This window comes from Aulonocara stuartgranti (assembly GCF_965226115.1).
Source record: "Aulonocara stuartgranti genome assembly, chromosome: 12".
NCBI lineage: Eukaryota > Metazoa > Chordata > Actinopteri > Cichliformes > Cichlidae > Aulonocara > Aulonocara stuartgranti.
In genome coordinates this window covers 965,001-979,677 of record NC_138948.1, presented here as the reverse complement: position 1 = coordinate 979,677, position 14,677 = coordinate 965,001, and the positions used below count along the sequence as shown (strand labels likewise).

The 14,677-nt window shown below is 49.5% G+C and overlaps 1 protein-coding gene across 3 annotated transcripts in view; it reads right to left on the bottom strand.

Moving 5' to 3' along the window:
- c5 (complement component 5) overlaps window positions 1–14,677 on the bottom strand; it is a 39,439-nt gene that overhangs the window by 7,997 nt on the left and 16,765 nt on the right. For all 3 annotated transcript variants that reach the window (XM_082553381.1, XM_082553380.1, XM_082553379.1), the window contains 24 exons: window positions 13,388–13,576; window positions 12,814–13,017; window positions 12,525–12,737; window positions 11,267–11,416; window positions 10,975–11,101; window positions 10,824–10,889; window positions 9,538–9,753; window positions 9,202–9,286; window positions 7,392–7,474; window positions 7,145–7,284; window positions 6,790–7,017; window positions 6,556–6,616; window positions 6,380–6,469; window positions 6,096–6,308; window positions 5,892–5,967; window positions 5,398–5,557; window positions 5,191–5,295; window positions 4,921–5,092; window positions 4,171–4,295; window positions 2,309–2,389; window positions 2,068–2,220; window positions 1,932–1,994; window positions 1,773–1,860; window positions 811–850 (listed from right to left, as the gene is read on the bottom strand). In XM_082553381.1, the coding sequence (XP_082409507.1) occupies window positions 811–850; window positions 1,773–1,860; window positions 1,932–1,994; window positions 2,068–2,220; window positions 2,309–2,389; window positions 4,171–4,295; window positions 4,921–5,092; window positions 5,191–5,295; window positions 5,398–5,557; window positions 5,892–5,967; window positions 6,096–6,308; window positions 6,380–6,469; window positions 6,556–6,616; window positions 6,790–7,017; window positions 7,145–7,284; window positions 7,392–7,474; window positions 9,202–9,286; window positions 9,538–9,753; window positions 10,824–10,889; window positions 10,975–11,101; window positions 11,267–11,416; window positions 12,525–12,737; window positions 12,814–13,017; window positions 13,388–13,576 (3,128 nt within the window). The remainder of the gene's footprint in view (window positions 1–810; window positions 851–1,772; window positions 1,861–1,931; window positions 1,995–2,067; window positions 2,221–2,308; window positions 2,390–4,170; window positions 4,296–4,920; window positions 5,093–5,190; window positions 5,296–5,397; window positions 5,558–5,891; window positions 5,968–6,095; window positions 6,309–6,379; window positions 6,470–6,555; window positions 6,617–6,789; window positions 7,018–7,144; window positions 7,285–7,391; window positions 7,475–9,201; window positions 9,287–9,537; window positions 9,754–10,823; window positions 10,890–10,974; window positions 11,102–11,266; window positions 11,417–12,524; window positions 12,738–12,813; window positions 13,018–13,387; window positions 13,577–14,677) is intronic.

Sequence of the window (14,677 nt, the reverse complement as noted above, 5' to 3'; positions counted from 1 at the left end):
CCCCCTCTGTTCTGTGTAAAGTCTGTGTTTCTTGGTCTGTCTTCGCATGTTTTGAGTTTCTTGTGTTTTCTGTCACTCTGTATGGTGACTTATGTTCTAATGGTTGGTCTTTTGTTTCTCCCTCGAGTCTAGTTTCTTGTGTTCCAGGATTTCGCTCTGTGTATTATTTATCATCTCTGGTCTTTTGGTTCTTTGCCTTATGGTTATGTCTCTGTGTTTCTTAGTTGCTCTGTCTCCACCCTGTCAAGCTCGCATCTCAGTGTTATACTTCCTGTTTTACTTTGAAGGTCTGTGTCTGATGTGAGTGTATCCTACTTTGCTTCCTTGTCTCGTCAGTTCTGATTTCTCCCAGCTGTGCCCTCCTTCTGTGTCTCATTCCCTCGTTATTCCCCAGTGTATTTAAGCCCTGTGTTTCTCTGTGTCAGTGTCGCGTCGGCCCTCGTGCTGTGTGGCTCGCTCTGTGTTTCCCTGTGAGTTTAGTTTAGTTTGCTTTGTATGCTCGTTTTCCCGTGCCAGCAAATAAAGCTGTGATTTTGAGTTCATCCCTCGAGACGGAGTACCTGCCACGCAGCGCTTCTTGACAGATTTTTAGTTTGAGTGTCCTTATTTTCCTCTCAGCTATGGATTCTGTCACTAGTTAGGTTAGGTAACATAAACTACTGAAAGTCTGTTAACCACAACCAACCCAGTGACGTCACCCTCTGTAGTTACATGTGTGACTGCTTTTGCAGCAGGGATCCATGCTGTGAGTTAGCCTTCATGCATGCAGCGTTTCAGTGAGCGAGAAAGACAATCATGCAGTGCTCTTACTTTACACAGGCCACCAGGGTAGGAGTTCGTAATCTTGGATCTGAGGAGGAGAAAGAAGACATTTAATCTGGTGACAGGCAGCTGCTGCTGCAGGTAAACAGCTGGAGCACTGTCTCTGTTCAAAACAGAAGTACAGAATAGAAAATAAATGAATAAACCTCACTGTAGTGAGACAGGAAGTGTAAAATCAATGAACAGAATCAACCTTTTGGGATTTACTTACCTGGATGATTGAGCATGAAGACAAAGAAGGAGGACGCGCGAAAGAGTTTAATGTTCAAAGTTTGGTTTAAAAGAGGAAAAAGTCTTGGCTCTTGAGGGAGGCGGTCGCACTTTCTCCTTCTCCCTCATCTTTCCTGCTTGGCTTCTCATGTCTTTTGTATAGTCTCGCTTATTCTCTAACCCTCAGACAGTCTCCCAGACTTGTTCTCTAAAAACATAAAGAAGAATTATGGATTTGATCAACTCGTCCCTTGACGAAACTGACACCCTCCTGGGCTTGGGAGAGCCCGACTGTCCTGTGGAGACGTTTGCTGCCGGATACTCGATGGTCAGTTGCGTCGTGTGTCTGGTGACGCTCTCAATGGAGGACATTGAACGACATCGACCAATTCGGAACCACGATAACAGAGTTCTGGCTGATTGGAGCCGGCTTAGTACAAGAAGCAGCTACAGCTGTTGAAAATCCCACAAGGCTGTCCGACATGATAGACGATGGGCAGGGCTGTGAGTAAGACTGTGGTTATGGATACCATCTTGGAGAAGAACAACAGGAATTGAGAGACCTGGTGACCTGTGATGGACCAACTGTAAAATTGGAAGCAGTTTGTTCGCACTAACCAAAACAGCTACCATCTTCATCTCATGTTTTGAGTGTGGTGTGAAATCTGTTTGTGGAGTTTGAAAGTCTGCTGTGGCTGTGATCTTTCACATACACCTGTACATCCAGGTGAGATACTCACTGGTTTCAGGCATGACCACCTCAATCGTGAGGTCAAAGTTACACGTGGCCTGTGCGGACGCCACGGTCTGATAGTACACCGTCTTCATCTGCAGACAGATCGGGGAACGTTAGAGCCGATTTTGCCCACATGGCTTCAGGTGAATTAACCCACACCCACCTTCACATTGGACACGCCACGACCATAACCTGTGGACACGGTGATGTCATCATTCTTTGTTACCTGGGAAGGAAAACAAAAAGGTTACTGTTGACCTGGAGCTGCACCTGACCTCGCTGCACTGAGCCGTTCTCACCTGGAAGGGTGAGGCCACGGGTCGACTCTGGCTCAGCTGGATTTGTCCCAGAATTCCTTTTGTTCTGTAGCGGATGCTGATGTCCTGACTGAGGGCGGCTCGAGAGACAACTCTGCTGTACTCCGTTAATGTCTCCAGAGTCAAGAAGGTGTCCTGAGGGAGGTCAAAGGTCAACAAGAAGCGCAAAAGAGGTTAACAGAGAGGGGTTTTAGGTGGCAGGCCGAGTTTGGGGTGTATTTACCTGCACAGAGTAGAAACCTTCACCGTAGTGCTGATCCTGGGTCAGCCAGGACAGGATGGGTTTCGCATATGAGATCCTCCCCTTAAAAAACAACATTATTTTAAAATGTGAGGGGAACTACAGAAACACGCCCCCTACAGGCAGAGAGGGGAACTACAGAAACACGCCCCCTACAGGCAGAGAGGGGAACTACAGAAACACGCCCCCTACAGGCAGAGAGGGGAACTACAGAAACACGCCCCCTACAGGGAGAGAGGAAAACTACAGAAACACGCCCCCTACAGGCAGAGAGGAGAACTACAGAAACACGCCCCCTACAGGCAGAGAGGAGAACTACAGAAACACGCCCCCTACAGGCAGAGAGGAGAACTACAGAAACACGCCCCCTACAGGCAGAGAGGAGAACTACAGAAACACGCCCCCTACAGGCAGAGAAGGGAACTACAGAAACACGCCCCCTACAGGCAGAGAGGAGAACTACAGAAACACGCCCCCTACAGGCAGAGAAGGGAACTACAGAAACACGCCCCCTACAGGCAGAGAAGGGAACTACAGAAACACGCCCCCTACAGGCAGAGAGGGGAAGTACAGAAACACACCCCCTACAGGCAGACAGGAGAACTACAGAAACACGCCCCCTACAGGCAGAGAAGGGAACTACAGAAACACGCCCCCTACAGGCAGAGAGGGGAAGTACAGAAACACACCCCCTACAGGCAGACAGGAGAACTACAGAAACACGCCCCCTACAGGCAGAGAGGGGAACTACAGAAACACGCCCCCTACAGGCAGAGAGGGGAACTACAGAAACACGCCCCCTACAGGCAGAGAGGGGAACTACAGAAACACGCCCCCTACAGGCAGAGAGGGGAACTACAGAAACACGCCCCCAACAGGCAGACAGGAGAACTACAGAAACACGCCCCCTACAGGCAGAGAGGGGAAGTACAAAAACACGCCCCTACAGGCAGAGAGGAGAACTACAGGAAAACGCCCCCTACAGGCAGAGAGGGGAAGTACAGAAACACGCCCCCTACAGGCAGAGAGGGGAACTACAGAAACACGCCCCCTACAGGCAGAGAGGGGAACTACAGAAACACGCCCCCTACAGGGAGAGAGGAAAACTACAGAAACACGCCCCCTACAGGCAGAGAGGAGAACTACAGAAACACGCCCCCTACAGGCAGAGAGGAGAACTACAGAAACACGCCCCCTACAGGCAGAGAGGAGAACTACAGAAACACGCCCCCTACAGGCAGAGAAGGGAACTACAGAAACACGCCCCCTACAGGCAGAGAGGAGAACTACAGAAACACGCCCCCTACAGGCAGAGAAGGGAACTACAGAAACACGCCCCCTACAGGCAGAGAAGGGAACTACATAAACACGCCCCCTACAGGCAGAGAGGGGAAGTACAGAAACACACCCCCTACAGGCAGACAGGAGAACTACAGAAACACGCCCCCTACAGGCAGAGAGGGGAACTACAGAAACACGCCCCCTACAGGCAGAGAGGGGAACTACAGAAACACGCCCCCTACAGGCAGAGAGGGGAACTACAGAAACACGCCCCCTACAGGCAGAGAGGGGAACTACAGAAACACGCCCCCAACAGGCAGACAGGAGAACTACAGAAACACGCCCCCTACAGGCAGAGAGGGGAAGTACAAAAACACGCCCCTACAGGCAGAGAGGAGAACTACAGGAAAACGCCCCCTACAGGCAGAGAGGGGAAGTACAGAAACACGCCCCCTACAGGCAGAGAGGGGAACTACAGAAACACGCCCCCTACGGGCTGAGAGCAGAACTGCGGAACTTGAGAAAAGAGGAAAAACTAAAATATCAGCAGGAAGTCACAGCACCTTAACCAGCATAGTCAGTAGGACGTACGCCGTCATCTCCACCGTCACACCGCTAGATTGATCGGGCTTCAGCCAGTCAGATGTCACACTGGCCTCCTGCCAGTACCTGAGTACAGCAGGATTACCTGAACAAAAACACAAAAACAAGTTTAATTTCCTGAATCTTAAGCCTCTTTTCTACTGACACCTACTCAGCGCGACATTTTTAGGGGTTTTCATAAACTAGTAGTACCTGTTACTTTTTAGTACCAGGTACTACTCGATCTGAAAATGTCATGTCAGCAGGCTGCATGCCACTGATTGGCCAGGCAGTGATGTCACTTGATGAGTCATGAGACTGAGAATACAACCTGAACTGTTTGAAACCCAGCAGAGTGAGAAACCTACTTACTGGACTCCACCCAGACTGACGTGGTACTCAACTTTAATGCAAAACAACCAAAAGCCAGTAGAGTTGAGCTGGTGTTGGAAACGAGGCATTAGTGATGGATGGAGCATGAGCAGTGGAAGGATGTGATACACGTCAGTGACTGTTTTCTGCCTTTCTTCTTACTGATGTATTAATGCCATAAACTTTAAAATCCCGAAATCAATGTAAAGGAAAAGAAGCACACTGACTTTTGAATATTATCAGGGATTCTTTGAGTGGTTTATAACAAATCCATCACACAATCAAACAGTAACTCAAAAAACTGCCATTCAGCAAACAGAGAGCCAATCAGAAAGAAGGAAACAAAAAAAACCACACACCTTTTTGCCGTGCCAGCTTCTCCAGGCTGCTGATGAGCTGGAAGGATATCATGCTGTTGGGGTCATGAAGGGTCAGCGCATAGGTCGCCACTGCACGTACGTAAACACTCTTCACACTGAGGGCATGCTGGGAAATGTAAGCTACGGCAGAACTAATACTGTCCTCGTGGATCTGAAAGCAGGACGGTTTATGAGCAGCTTCTTCAGTATTTGTTTAGCGCTCAGGTAGGCTGATGTGTTGAGTGATGAGACGAGGAGGTGTGGTCTCACCTGAAGCTGCAGGATCCGGTCTCTAATCTTTGTTGCTTTGTGTAGAGCAATCAGTGTAAAGGCTGTCAGATACACTGATTGGTCCACTGAATCTGTCCCCTCAGCCTGCAGCCAATCACAATACACAAAATTAACAAAGCTCTGTCTCACCACAAGAAACATTCAAGTGAGAACAGAAGAAGAAATGGAATAAGCGGAGGCAGAGACCAAGATTCTGTTGGATTTGTAGGGGGACTCCTCAGTGAAGGACCCGTCCGGCTGCTGAGCCTTGAACATCAGCCAGGTCAGAGACTCTGAGAGAGTCTGATGGTTCACGGAGACCACAGGTTCTGCCGCAGCCAGAGCCCTCACCACCAGGGCCGTGATCCTGACAGACAGCACAGAGGGACAGAAGTACCATGGTGTCATTCTCAGGACCAACCAGCAGATGGCACCAAAAGCACAAGGAGGAACCCGTGCAGATCCACGCGCTCACGTTTGATAAAAGCCAGTCTGGGCTGTACTACAGCAAAACATCTCACCTGAATGTGTTCATGTGTTTCTTTTATTTTAGGAAGCTATGCTGTTAAACTCAAATACTCCATTACAAGTGTGATCCTGTGAGATGGCTGACCACCCTGTCATAAAACCACAGGTCCATTCTGTCTCACCTGCAGACAGGTGAGGAGGACACTGCTCCCGAGGCTTTGATGTTTACCTACCAGGTGCTGGGCTCTCTATTCCTCCACATGCTGTAGCTCGAGTCTCCAAGTCTGAATGAACTGATGCTGACGAGGCCTACGCGCACACACACACACACACACGCACGCACGCACACACACACACACACACACACACACACACACACAGTAAATGAACTGTTAACCCTCTGTGCTACCATCGGGGCCTCTTCAGTGCCTCCTCACCCTCCCTGATCTTCCTCTTCATGTTAGCTGCACTCTTCTGGATGTCTTCTCCCAGCACGTTCCAGCTGCCTGATGCTTCCAGGTACTGAAACAGCTGGATGAGGGGGAGGAGGCCGCCGAGCTCCACCTCCGCTGATCCAACCGGCAGGCTGATGAGCTGCCGGAAGCCTTCGGGGTTGTGCCCCACTGACAGGACTTCCCCCAGCACCTCGCCTGGTACACAGAACAAACATGATTTTGTTTGACATGCAACTGTGCAGCGAGAAATGCGTTCCACTTGTTACCATTGATTGTCAGCATCCTCTCCACATCCGTGTTGGGAACCATGTTGCTCGGCACTTGGTTCTTCAGCTCCACTGTCCTCTTCTCTGAGCCTGCAGGGCCACAAACAGCCCGAGACAGACTGACATCAGCAAGCACTTTAGGTGGAGCAGAGCTTCACAGAGCAGAGCCTACGCACCATACACTCCCTGTGGGTCGAGTCTTCCTCCAGAGCTCACCTCCCGCCTCACTCCTTCAGGCTGGAAACACAACCGAGATTAGCATCATTTTACAGACAGAAGTCTGGTTTCAGTCTTTAGACTGGAAACGCTGTTAGCAGCAGGTTGGCGAGAGCGTGGCTCTGCTAATGTGATTATTAGCATTTGTGTTTCTGTTCATTTTCATACTCCTGAGACAGTCCGTCCGTACGTACCACCACTCGCAGCTTCTTCTCCACGATGTCTGCCCGACTGTAGGGTGTTTTCAGGGTGAAGGTCAGGGTGTGCTCTCCAGGTTCCAGTCCCAGCAGGGTGAAGGTCACTGGTCCCACCCCTTTTCCTGGTATCTCGTTCCATTCACATGCTGTAGAGCGAAGCCCTGCCTGCCCAATCACAGACTTGAGCAGGCAGATCGCCGGGCCGACTGTCAGCGTCACGCAGTACTGAGGGTGAAGACGGACAGAACAGAAGATTCTTCATCACTGAAGCCACAGCTACCCCATCCAAACCCTACAGGGATGCATGGCAAAGGATCATGGGATATGTAGTTGGGTGGTGTGTGTTGTGTACCCTAACGTGGTCGAGCAGCTGGTTGTACACGGACCCCTTCAGCTCCAGCTGCTCTCCTCTGACCACCTGATAGGGCAGCGGGACGTCCACGCTGAGCGGCAGACGGACCGACACCTGGACGGGATCTGCCACGCACATACCTGTCGGACAAACGGGAACCATCCGACTTTACTTATCCCTGCATACTGAGGGGCAGAAAACTGAAGAGCAAGGCACGCTTAAAAAGGAATAAATGAAAGAAACTCGCCGTTCTTGAACATGCCGACGGCCTTTATCTGCCACGTGGTGAGAGAGTCCGGCAGAGTCCTGCTGACCGCCAGCCGCCCTGAACTAATGACAGGAAACACAAGGACAGTCACAACAGTCCCTAAAGACAGGGAGGCGGATCTGTAACCAGCTGTGCTGCCTGGAGCATTAAAGCTGCCATCATTGTTGGGACCATGTGTAAACCTTAGTTAAAGGAAATGAATGTCTGACTTGCCAGGCATGGATTAGCTCTCAAAGAGTATTTTCAACAGAACTTCTGGGACATGTTCTGTTTGGACACAGCTTCACATTTAATGGTTTTTCTTTCATCACTGTTTACAGTGTAAATTCTCACTGAAGGCATCAAACTGAATGAAAACGTGGAATTATGAAGTAAACCCAAACATGTTTTATATCCACCCTCTGCTTCGATTCCTGCTTCGCTCACTCTTGGCCTTCTCTCCACGAGCTTCATGAGGTCGTCTCCTGAAATGGTTTCCAACAGTCTTGAAGGAGTTCAGAGATGCTGAGCGTTTGTCGGGCCTTTGCCTTCACTCTGCGCTCCATCTCATCCCAAACCAGCTCCTCTGGGTTCAGGTCAGGTGACTGTGGAGGCCAGGCCTCCATCGCTCTCCTTCTTGGTCCTCACACAGCCTGGAGGTGTGTTTGGGGTCCTGTTGGAGAATAAATGATGGGACGGCATGTCGCTGCAGGATGCTGTGGTGGCCATGCTGGGTCAGTGTGCCTTCAGTTTGGAAGAAATCCCCAACAGTGTCACCATCACACCCCCTCCTCCATGCTTCACAGTGGGAACATGCACGTGGAGACCATCGTTCACCTTTTCTCCCCAAAGACACGGCAGGTGGAACCAAAGATCTCAGGTTTGGACTCATCAGACCAAAGCACAGATGGTCTGATGTCCATTTGTTGTGTTTCTTGGTCCAAACAAATCTCTTCTTGTTGCTTTATCTTAGTCGTGGTTTCTCAGCAGCTGTTTGACCATAAAGGTCTGATTCACACAGTCTCCTCTGAACATGTACAGATGTGTCTGCTACTGGAGGTCTGTGTGGCATCTGTCTGGGCTCTGATCTGAGCTGCTGCTACATGATCCCAGATGTCTTCAGTTTGTATCTACAATGTGGAAAGTAGCACCAATGAAGAAAGCCCACTAAATGAGAAGGTGTGTCCAGAGTTCTGACTGGTAGTGCAGATTCAATGCATTCAGTGCTATCACCTGTAAGACGTCCTGGTTTGAATCCACTCTCTGTGTGGAGTCGGCATGTTCTCCTCATGCCTGCTTCCTCCCACTCACATTACATTTACCGGTGATTTAAAACTGACTGTGAGTGGTTGTTTTCCTCTCTATGTTAGCCATGAAACAGACTGCTGACCTGTCTAGGGTTTACCCTGCTTCTTGCTCTATAACAGCTGGGATAGGCTCCACCCCTCTGTGACCCTGAGTTGGATAAGTGGAAAAAAGGAATGGAGCTGTCTTAGAAGAATGTTTCCTGCTGAGCTGCATCACTTTGAAAGCTCAGATTGTCATCTCAGAAGCCCCATCTTTTAGTAGTACAGACGTGTTTATGGGGGACAGCCAATCAGAAGAGCATTAGTTTGAAGGGGGTGGAGCTAAAACAGCTTGTTTCAGACAAGATGGTCTGAGGGTTGCACTGAGGCCCAGTATCAGATAAATACGCATTATTTCTAACTGTGAATCCTGCAAAGCTGCTCTGGTAGAGAACAGAACTACGGAGCTGGGACTGAGCAGAGTACTTTAATCGATTTTGTTCCTGAGGTGTGTTTGATGTCACCTGATGCGCTGCACCTCCCACATCCAGCTCTCTGGAAAGTAGCTCCGCACCAGAGAAGGAGCGAGGTCAAAGTCTGCACCCATTTCTGTACACAAACAAGAGTGCAACACACATTGACTTACACCTGCTCTGACATCATAATAAACTCTATAAACCAGTCAGAGAACAGCTGTCTGTATCAGCATACAGGAGCTGCTAACAGGTAATTCAGCTATGAAGTGAATATGTGCTGAACAGGTAGAGCAGCAGTGGATTGTAATAGCACAGAAATGAGCTCCTGCTGTTACGTTGGTATCATCAGAGTGTGATGCTGTAAACAGAAAAGTCCACACTGACCATTACGTGCAATGACGCTGCCTTGGTCGATGCTCCTCAGGAGATGCTCACAGCATTCTTGGTAGACCGTTACGCAGCGTTGACTTGCTGTCTCAGGTTGGAAGAACTTCCTGTTCTTGTGGACAAATACCTTAGCTTCATCAAGGCAGCTTGTATACGTTGGAGCACGCTTCATCCCATTTTCACAGCACACTTTGAATTTACCATATCTTGCCGCTAGACAGACAGAAGGACACCCTTTACTTTACATCCACCACTGATTTATCCCCCATCATTACAAACATGTCAGCAAAACACACAGGTGAAGGTGTGTGTGTTAAACACATATCTATCTAATAGACTCCAGTTTGTGCATGTAAATGGAGAGTCCTCTTCACACACTGAGGTTAATTATGGAGTTCCACAGGGTTCAGTGCTAGGACCAATTCTGTTTACATTATACATGCTTCCCTTAGGCAGCATCATTAGAAGACATAGCATACATTTACACTGCTATGCAGATGACACCCAGCTCTATCTGTCCATGAAGCCAGATAACACACACCAATGAGTTAAACTGCAGGAATGTCTTAAAGACATAAAGACCTGGATGGCCGCTAACTTTCTGCTTCTTCATTCAGATCAAACTGAGGTTATTGTACTCGGCCCTGAAAATCTTAGACTCTTAAATTCAATTCAGCTAAATTACATACTTATATATAAATGGTGGTCACTGGGTGCTGGACAGTGGCTTTGTCTACTGATAAGGATAAGATGGGTTAAATGGCAGTGACTGAAAGAACGAGATCATGGCCTCTCCCTTAGAGACAGGGTGAGAAGTTCAGCCATCCGGGAGTGACTCAAACTAGAGCCAGCTGAGGTGGTTCGGGCATCTGACAAGGATGCCTCCTGGGTGAGGCCCCGGGGCAGACCCCGGACACGCTGGAGTCAGTAGGTGGCTGGGGAGAGGGAGGTCTGGGCTTCTCTGCTTGGGCTGCTGCCCCTGCGACCCTGGTCGCTGGTCACTTGTTGGATGTGAAGAAGTGAAATGTCAGAGATTTCTGCTTATCCTTGTCAGTGGGTGGAGCCTATTACAGCTACCGTACTGTGAGAGACGGGGTCCACCCTGGACAGGTCGCCAGGCTGATGCAGGGCAGTCAAACTTTAATCAGACACAATTTTTGCCATGTATTCTCTGCGGAGTGTGATTATGCTGTGTTTGAGTCACACCAACCAACGTGATGCTCAAATGAGCAGATTGACGGGACAACATGGAACAGAAAGGAAACATGCTGCTGCAGTCTCACCTTTTGCCTTTTTCTCCGGTTCGGTCAGAGCTCGCTTTGCACGCACGACAGCTGTGCACGCCTCATCTGAAACACCATAACCAAAGCACGAGTGAGCCATGCAGCACTTTAACCGCAGCGTCTCCCTTCACTCATTTACTGACTGACGTACTGCTGGTCGAGGGGGCCGTGTTGGCGTTGGTGATGAAGGTGAGGCCGGCCAGACGGAAAACATCTGCGCTGTCTTTACCGCCGCCTCCACCGCAGCCCAGGTCGCTCTGCTCGATGTGACGAAGAACCTGCGGGTCAAAGTTCATTCTGTCAGTTGTCAACACGTGGAAATTGAAATATCGTCCCTTAAAGTCAGAGTCGACATAAAGGGCCATCAGTTTGTTGTTGTGTCTGTTTTTAATGACAAACCGAAGCAAACTGCCTCGGATAAAACGGTATGATTTTGGTGTTACCATGGAAACAGGGTCTCGGTAGTTGGGCCGTAGGGTAAAGATGGCGGCGTCGACAGCAGACAGCGCCACCAGGCCATCCTGATTGGCCCTCACATCCAGCTGGAGTTGTTCCTTGGGCTTGTAGTACTGCTCACCCAGAGACATGTCAGTCTACCACACACGCACACACACACACACACACACACACACACACACACACACACAGACACACACACACACACACACACACACACACACACACAAAGGATCAGCGATGTTCAATGTGCTGACCAGAAGCTTGCAGGAAGTGCACAAACATACGCGACAACACTGACACAGAACCTTTTCTGGTTTTTATGAAGTCCTAACTATCCATCAGGTTTCTCCCGCTTATCCAAAGACAGCCATGGTGACTTTGGATAAGCGGGTACTCCAGGCATCCTCCGCTCTACAGACACTTTCCAGCTTCTCCTCTGGGATCACGATGTGCTCCAAGGCCAGATAAGATATACAAATAACCTCTCCAGAGGGATCTGGGCCTGTGCAGAGGCATCAGAGCCCAGAACACCTCCTTCCTGACCAGTGAGGTCACAGTCCACATCCCAGAAACCACATCTGTAATGTTAAGGGTCAACACATCTTCCACCCAGCCTGTCCCTGTGGGTGGCGACTCCACAGAGACGGGATCATGGCAGGTATTCAGCCCTCTGAATTCAGCCCTGCCCACCAACCTCTACTCTGGGGTCCAGATTCAGGAGGGGGCCCTGGTTTTTCACTTCCAGTGAGGTTATCCAGCACAGAGATTTCTGTTTCTCTCTGGTATTTTGAAGCGTTAACTGCTCTAGTGCTGAGAGGCTGTTCTGTCCTGGGCTCAGACACACAGAAGTTGAAGGTGCAGGCAGGGTTTGAGCCACCAGGCATCAACCATCAGCTAACAGCTAACACCACACTGATGCCCATGCTGTGCGGTCTCACAGCAAGCAAACTGGTCTCAGGATTGCACTCAGGATTAGGCTTGCACTGGTCTATTAGCTTTAAGTCATCCCGAGGTTCGACTCTTGGATTACAGGTCCGGAGCTTCAGGTTTTCTTGGGTTTTTGGTTCCTGTTGGATATGAAGAAGCGTGACCCCCATTTCACACCTGCAGCACCTCCCTGCCCCCCTGAAACCTCGTGTCGGTCTTATTCCAGGCGTGTTTACCTTCCTTGACGTCCGTTTGAACACATCATTACACCAGACTCTGGAGCGACAAACCACAGGCTGTTGTGTGATGTTGTACCTGGAGCCCGCTGATGCATCTGTCTTCGACGGCCAGCCACACGGAGTCGGCCACCAGCTCGGATGTCCCCTCTCCAAACAGGATGTAGTAGACCAGCACCCTGATGGACGGCACCATGGCGGGCGTCACTTGAAAGCTCAGGCTATGTTTGTTGTCAGCGTTGGAGAGAACCTTCTGGCTGCCGAAATCCACCACCTTCCCTTTAGAGATCACCTGAGGGAGCGCGGCACAATGTTGTGAGAAATAATACAAACAGGAACAGCAGCATCGTGTGGCAGCTTCTCCTCACCAGGTAGCTGATGGTTGTGATGGGAATGTAGGAGGGCGTGGCCGAGTACACGCTGAGACGCGGTGGTCGTCCCACCTGGAGGCCGGGACCCATCAGCGGGGCGTCGATGTAGAGATAACGTTGGTTTGGCGAGTAATAAGCGACCGCCGTCAGAGTCAGACTGCTCTGACTGGCTGCTGGGAGGGTGGAGTCATCCGTCTGAAACTGTCAACAACAGCAAGGGGAGATGTTAGCAACAAGTACACAACTAAACAATAAGTCCACACCATCATGACATGAAGTTAAAATTTAAAAGACAAATAAACAACAACGAGTGAAGAAGCAGACAAGACGGGAAAAAGTAAACAACGAAATACAAACAAAATAAATAAACAGTAAATAAAATAAGAAAACAAGGAAACAACACGTAAAAAACAAACTAAAGAAGCACACAGGAAACAGATCTGAGCAACACTTCCTGTCTTCTTTCTTTGGTCATTGTCACACAGTCACATGATCACGTGCTCACAAATCCAGCACGGCTAATTTTACCTGTCCCTGAGACACACACATCTAAAGCACCTGCAACGCCCACCTTGAGAACAGCCCTGACTCCATCACCAGGTGTGTTGCAGATGAAGAAAGTGAGGCCGTTTGATTCGCTGGTGGAGCTGCCGGTGCAGGACATGGCCTCGAGGTCCCTCCCCTGTCTGAACAGCTCATTCTCCACCAGACTGACCTGAACACCTCTCACTGGCTTGTCCATGTGATCCTTCACCTGCACCTGTAGAGACACGGTGAAACAGCAACAATGGACAAACTGCTTTAAACTCGAGGAGTGTTACAGAGATGTACAGGGAGTGCAGAGTTATTAGGCAAATGAGTATTTTGTCCACATCATCCTCTTCATGCATGTTGTCTTACTCCAAGCTGTATAGGCTCGAAAGCCTACTACCAATTAAGCATATTAGGTGATGTGCATCTCTGTAATGAGAAGGGGTGTGGTCTAATGACATCAACACCCTATATCAGGTGTGCATAATTATTAGGCAACGTCCTTTCCTTTGGCAAAATGGGTCAAAAGAAGGACTTGACAGGCTCAGAAAAGTCAAAAATAGTGAGATATCTTGCAGAGGGATGCAGCAGTCTCAAAATTGCAAAGCTTCTGAAGCGTGATCATCGAACAATCAAGCGTTTTATTCAAAATAGTCAACAGGGTCGCAAGAAGCGTGTGGAAAAACCAAGGCGCCAAATAACTCCCCATGAACTGAGAAAAGTCAAGCGTGCAGCTGCCAAGATGCCACTTGCCACCAGTTTGGCCATATTTCAGAGCTGCAACATCACTGGAGTGCCCAAAAGCACAAGGTGTGCAATACTCAGAGACATGGCCAAGGTAAGAAAGGCTGAAAGACGACCACCACTGAACAAGACACACAAGCTGAAACGTCAAGACTGGGCCAAGAAATATCTCAAGACTGGTTTTTCTAAGGTTTTATGGACTGATGAAATGAGAGTGAGTCTTGATGGGCCAGATGGATGGGCCCGTGGCTGGATTGGTAAAGGGCAGAGAGCTCCAGTCCGACTCAGACGCCAGCAAGGTGGAGGTGGAGTACTGGTTTGGGCTGGTATCATCAAAGATGAGCTTGTGGGGCCTTTTCGGGTTGAGGATGGAGTCAAGCTCAACTCCCAGTCCTACTGCCAGTTTCTGGAAGACACCTTCTTCAAGCAGTGGTACAGGAAGAAGTCTGCATCCTTCAAGAAAAACATGATTTTCATGCAGGACAATGCTCCATCACACGCGTCCAAGTACTCCACAGCGTGGCTGGCAAGAAAGGGTATAAAAGAAGAAAAACTAATGACATGGCCTCCTTGTTCACCTGATCTG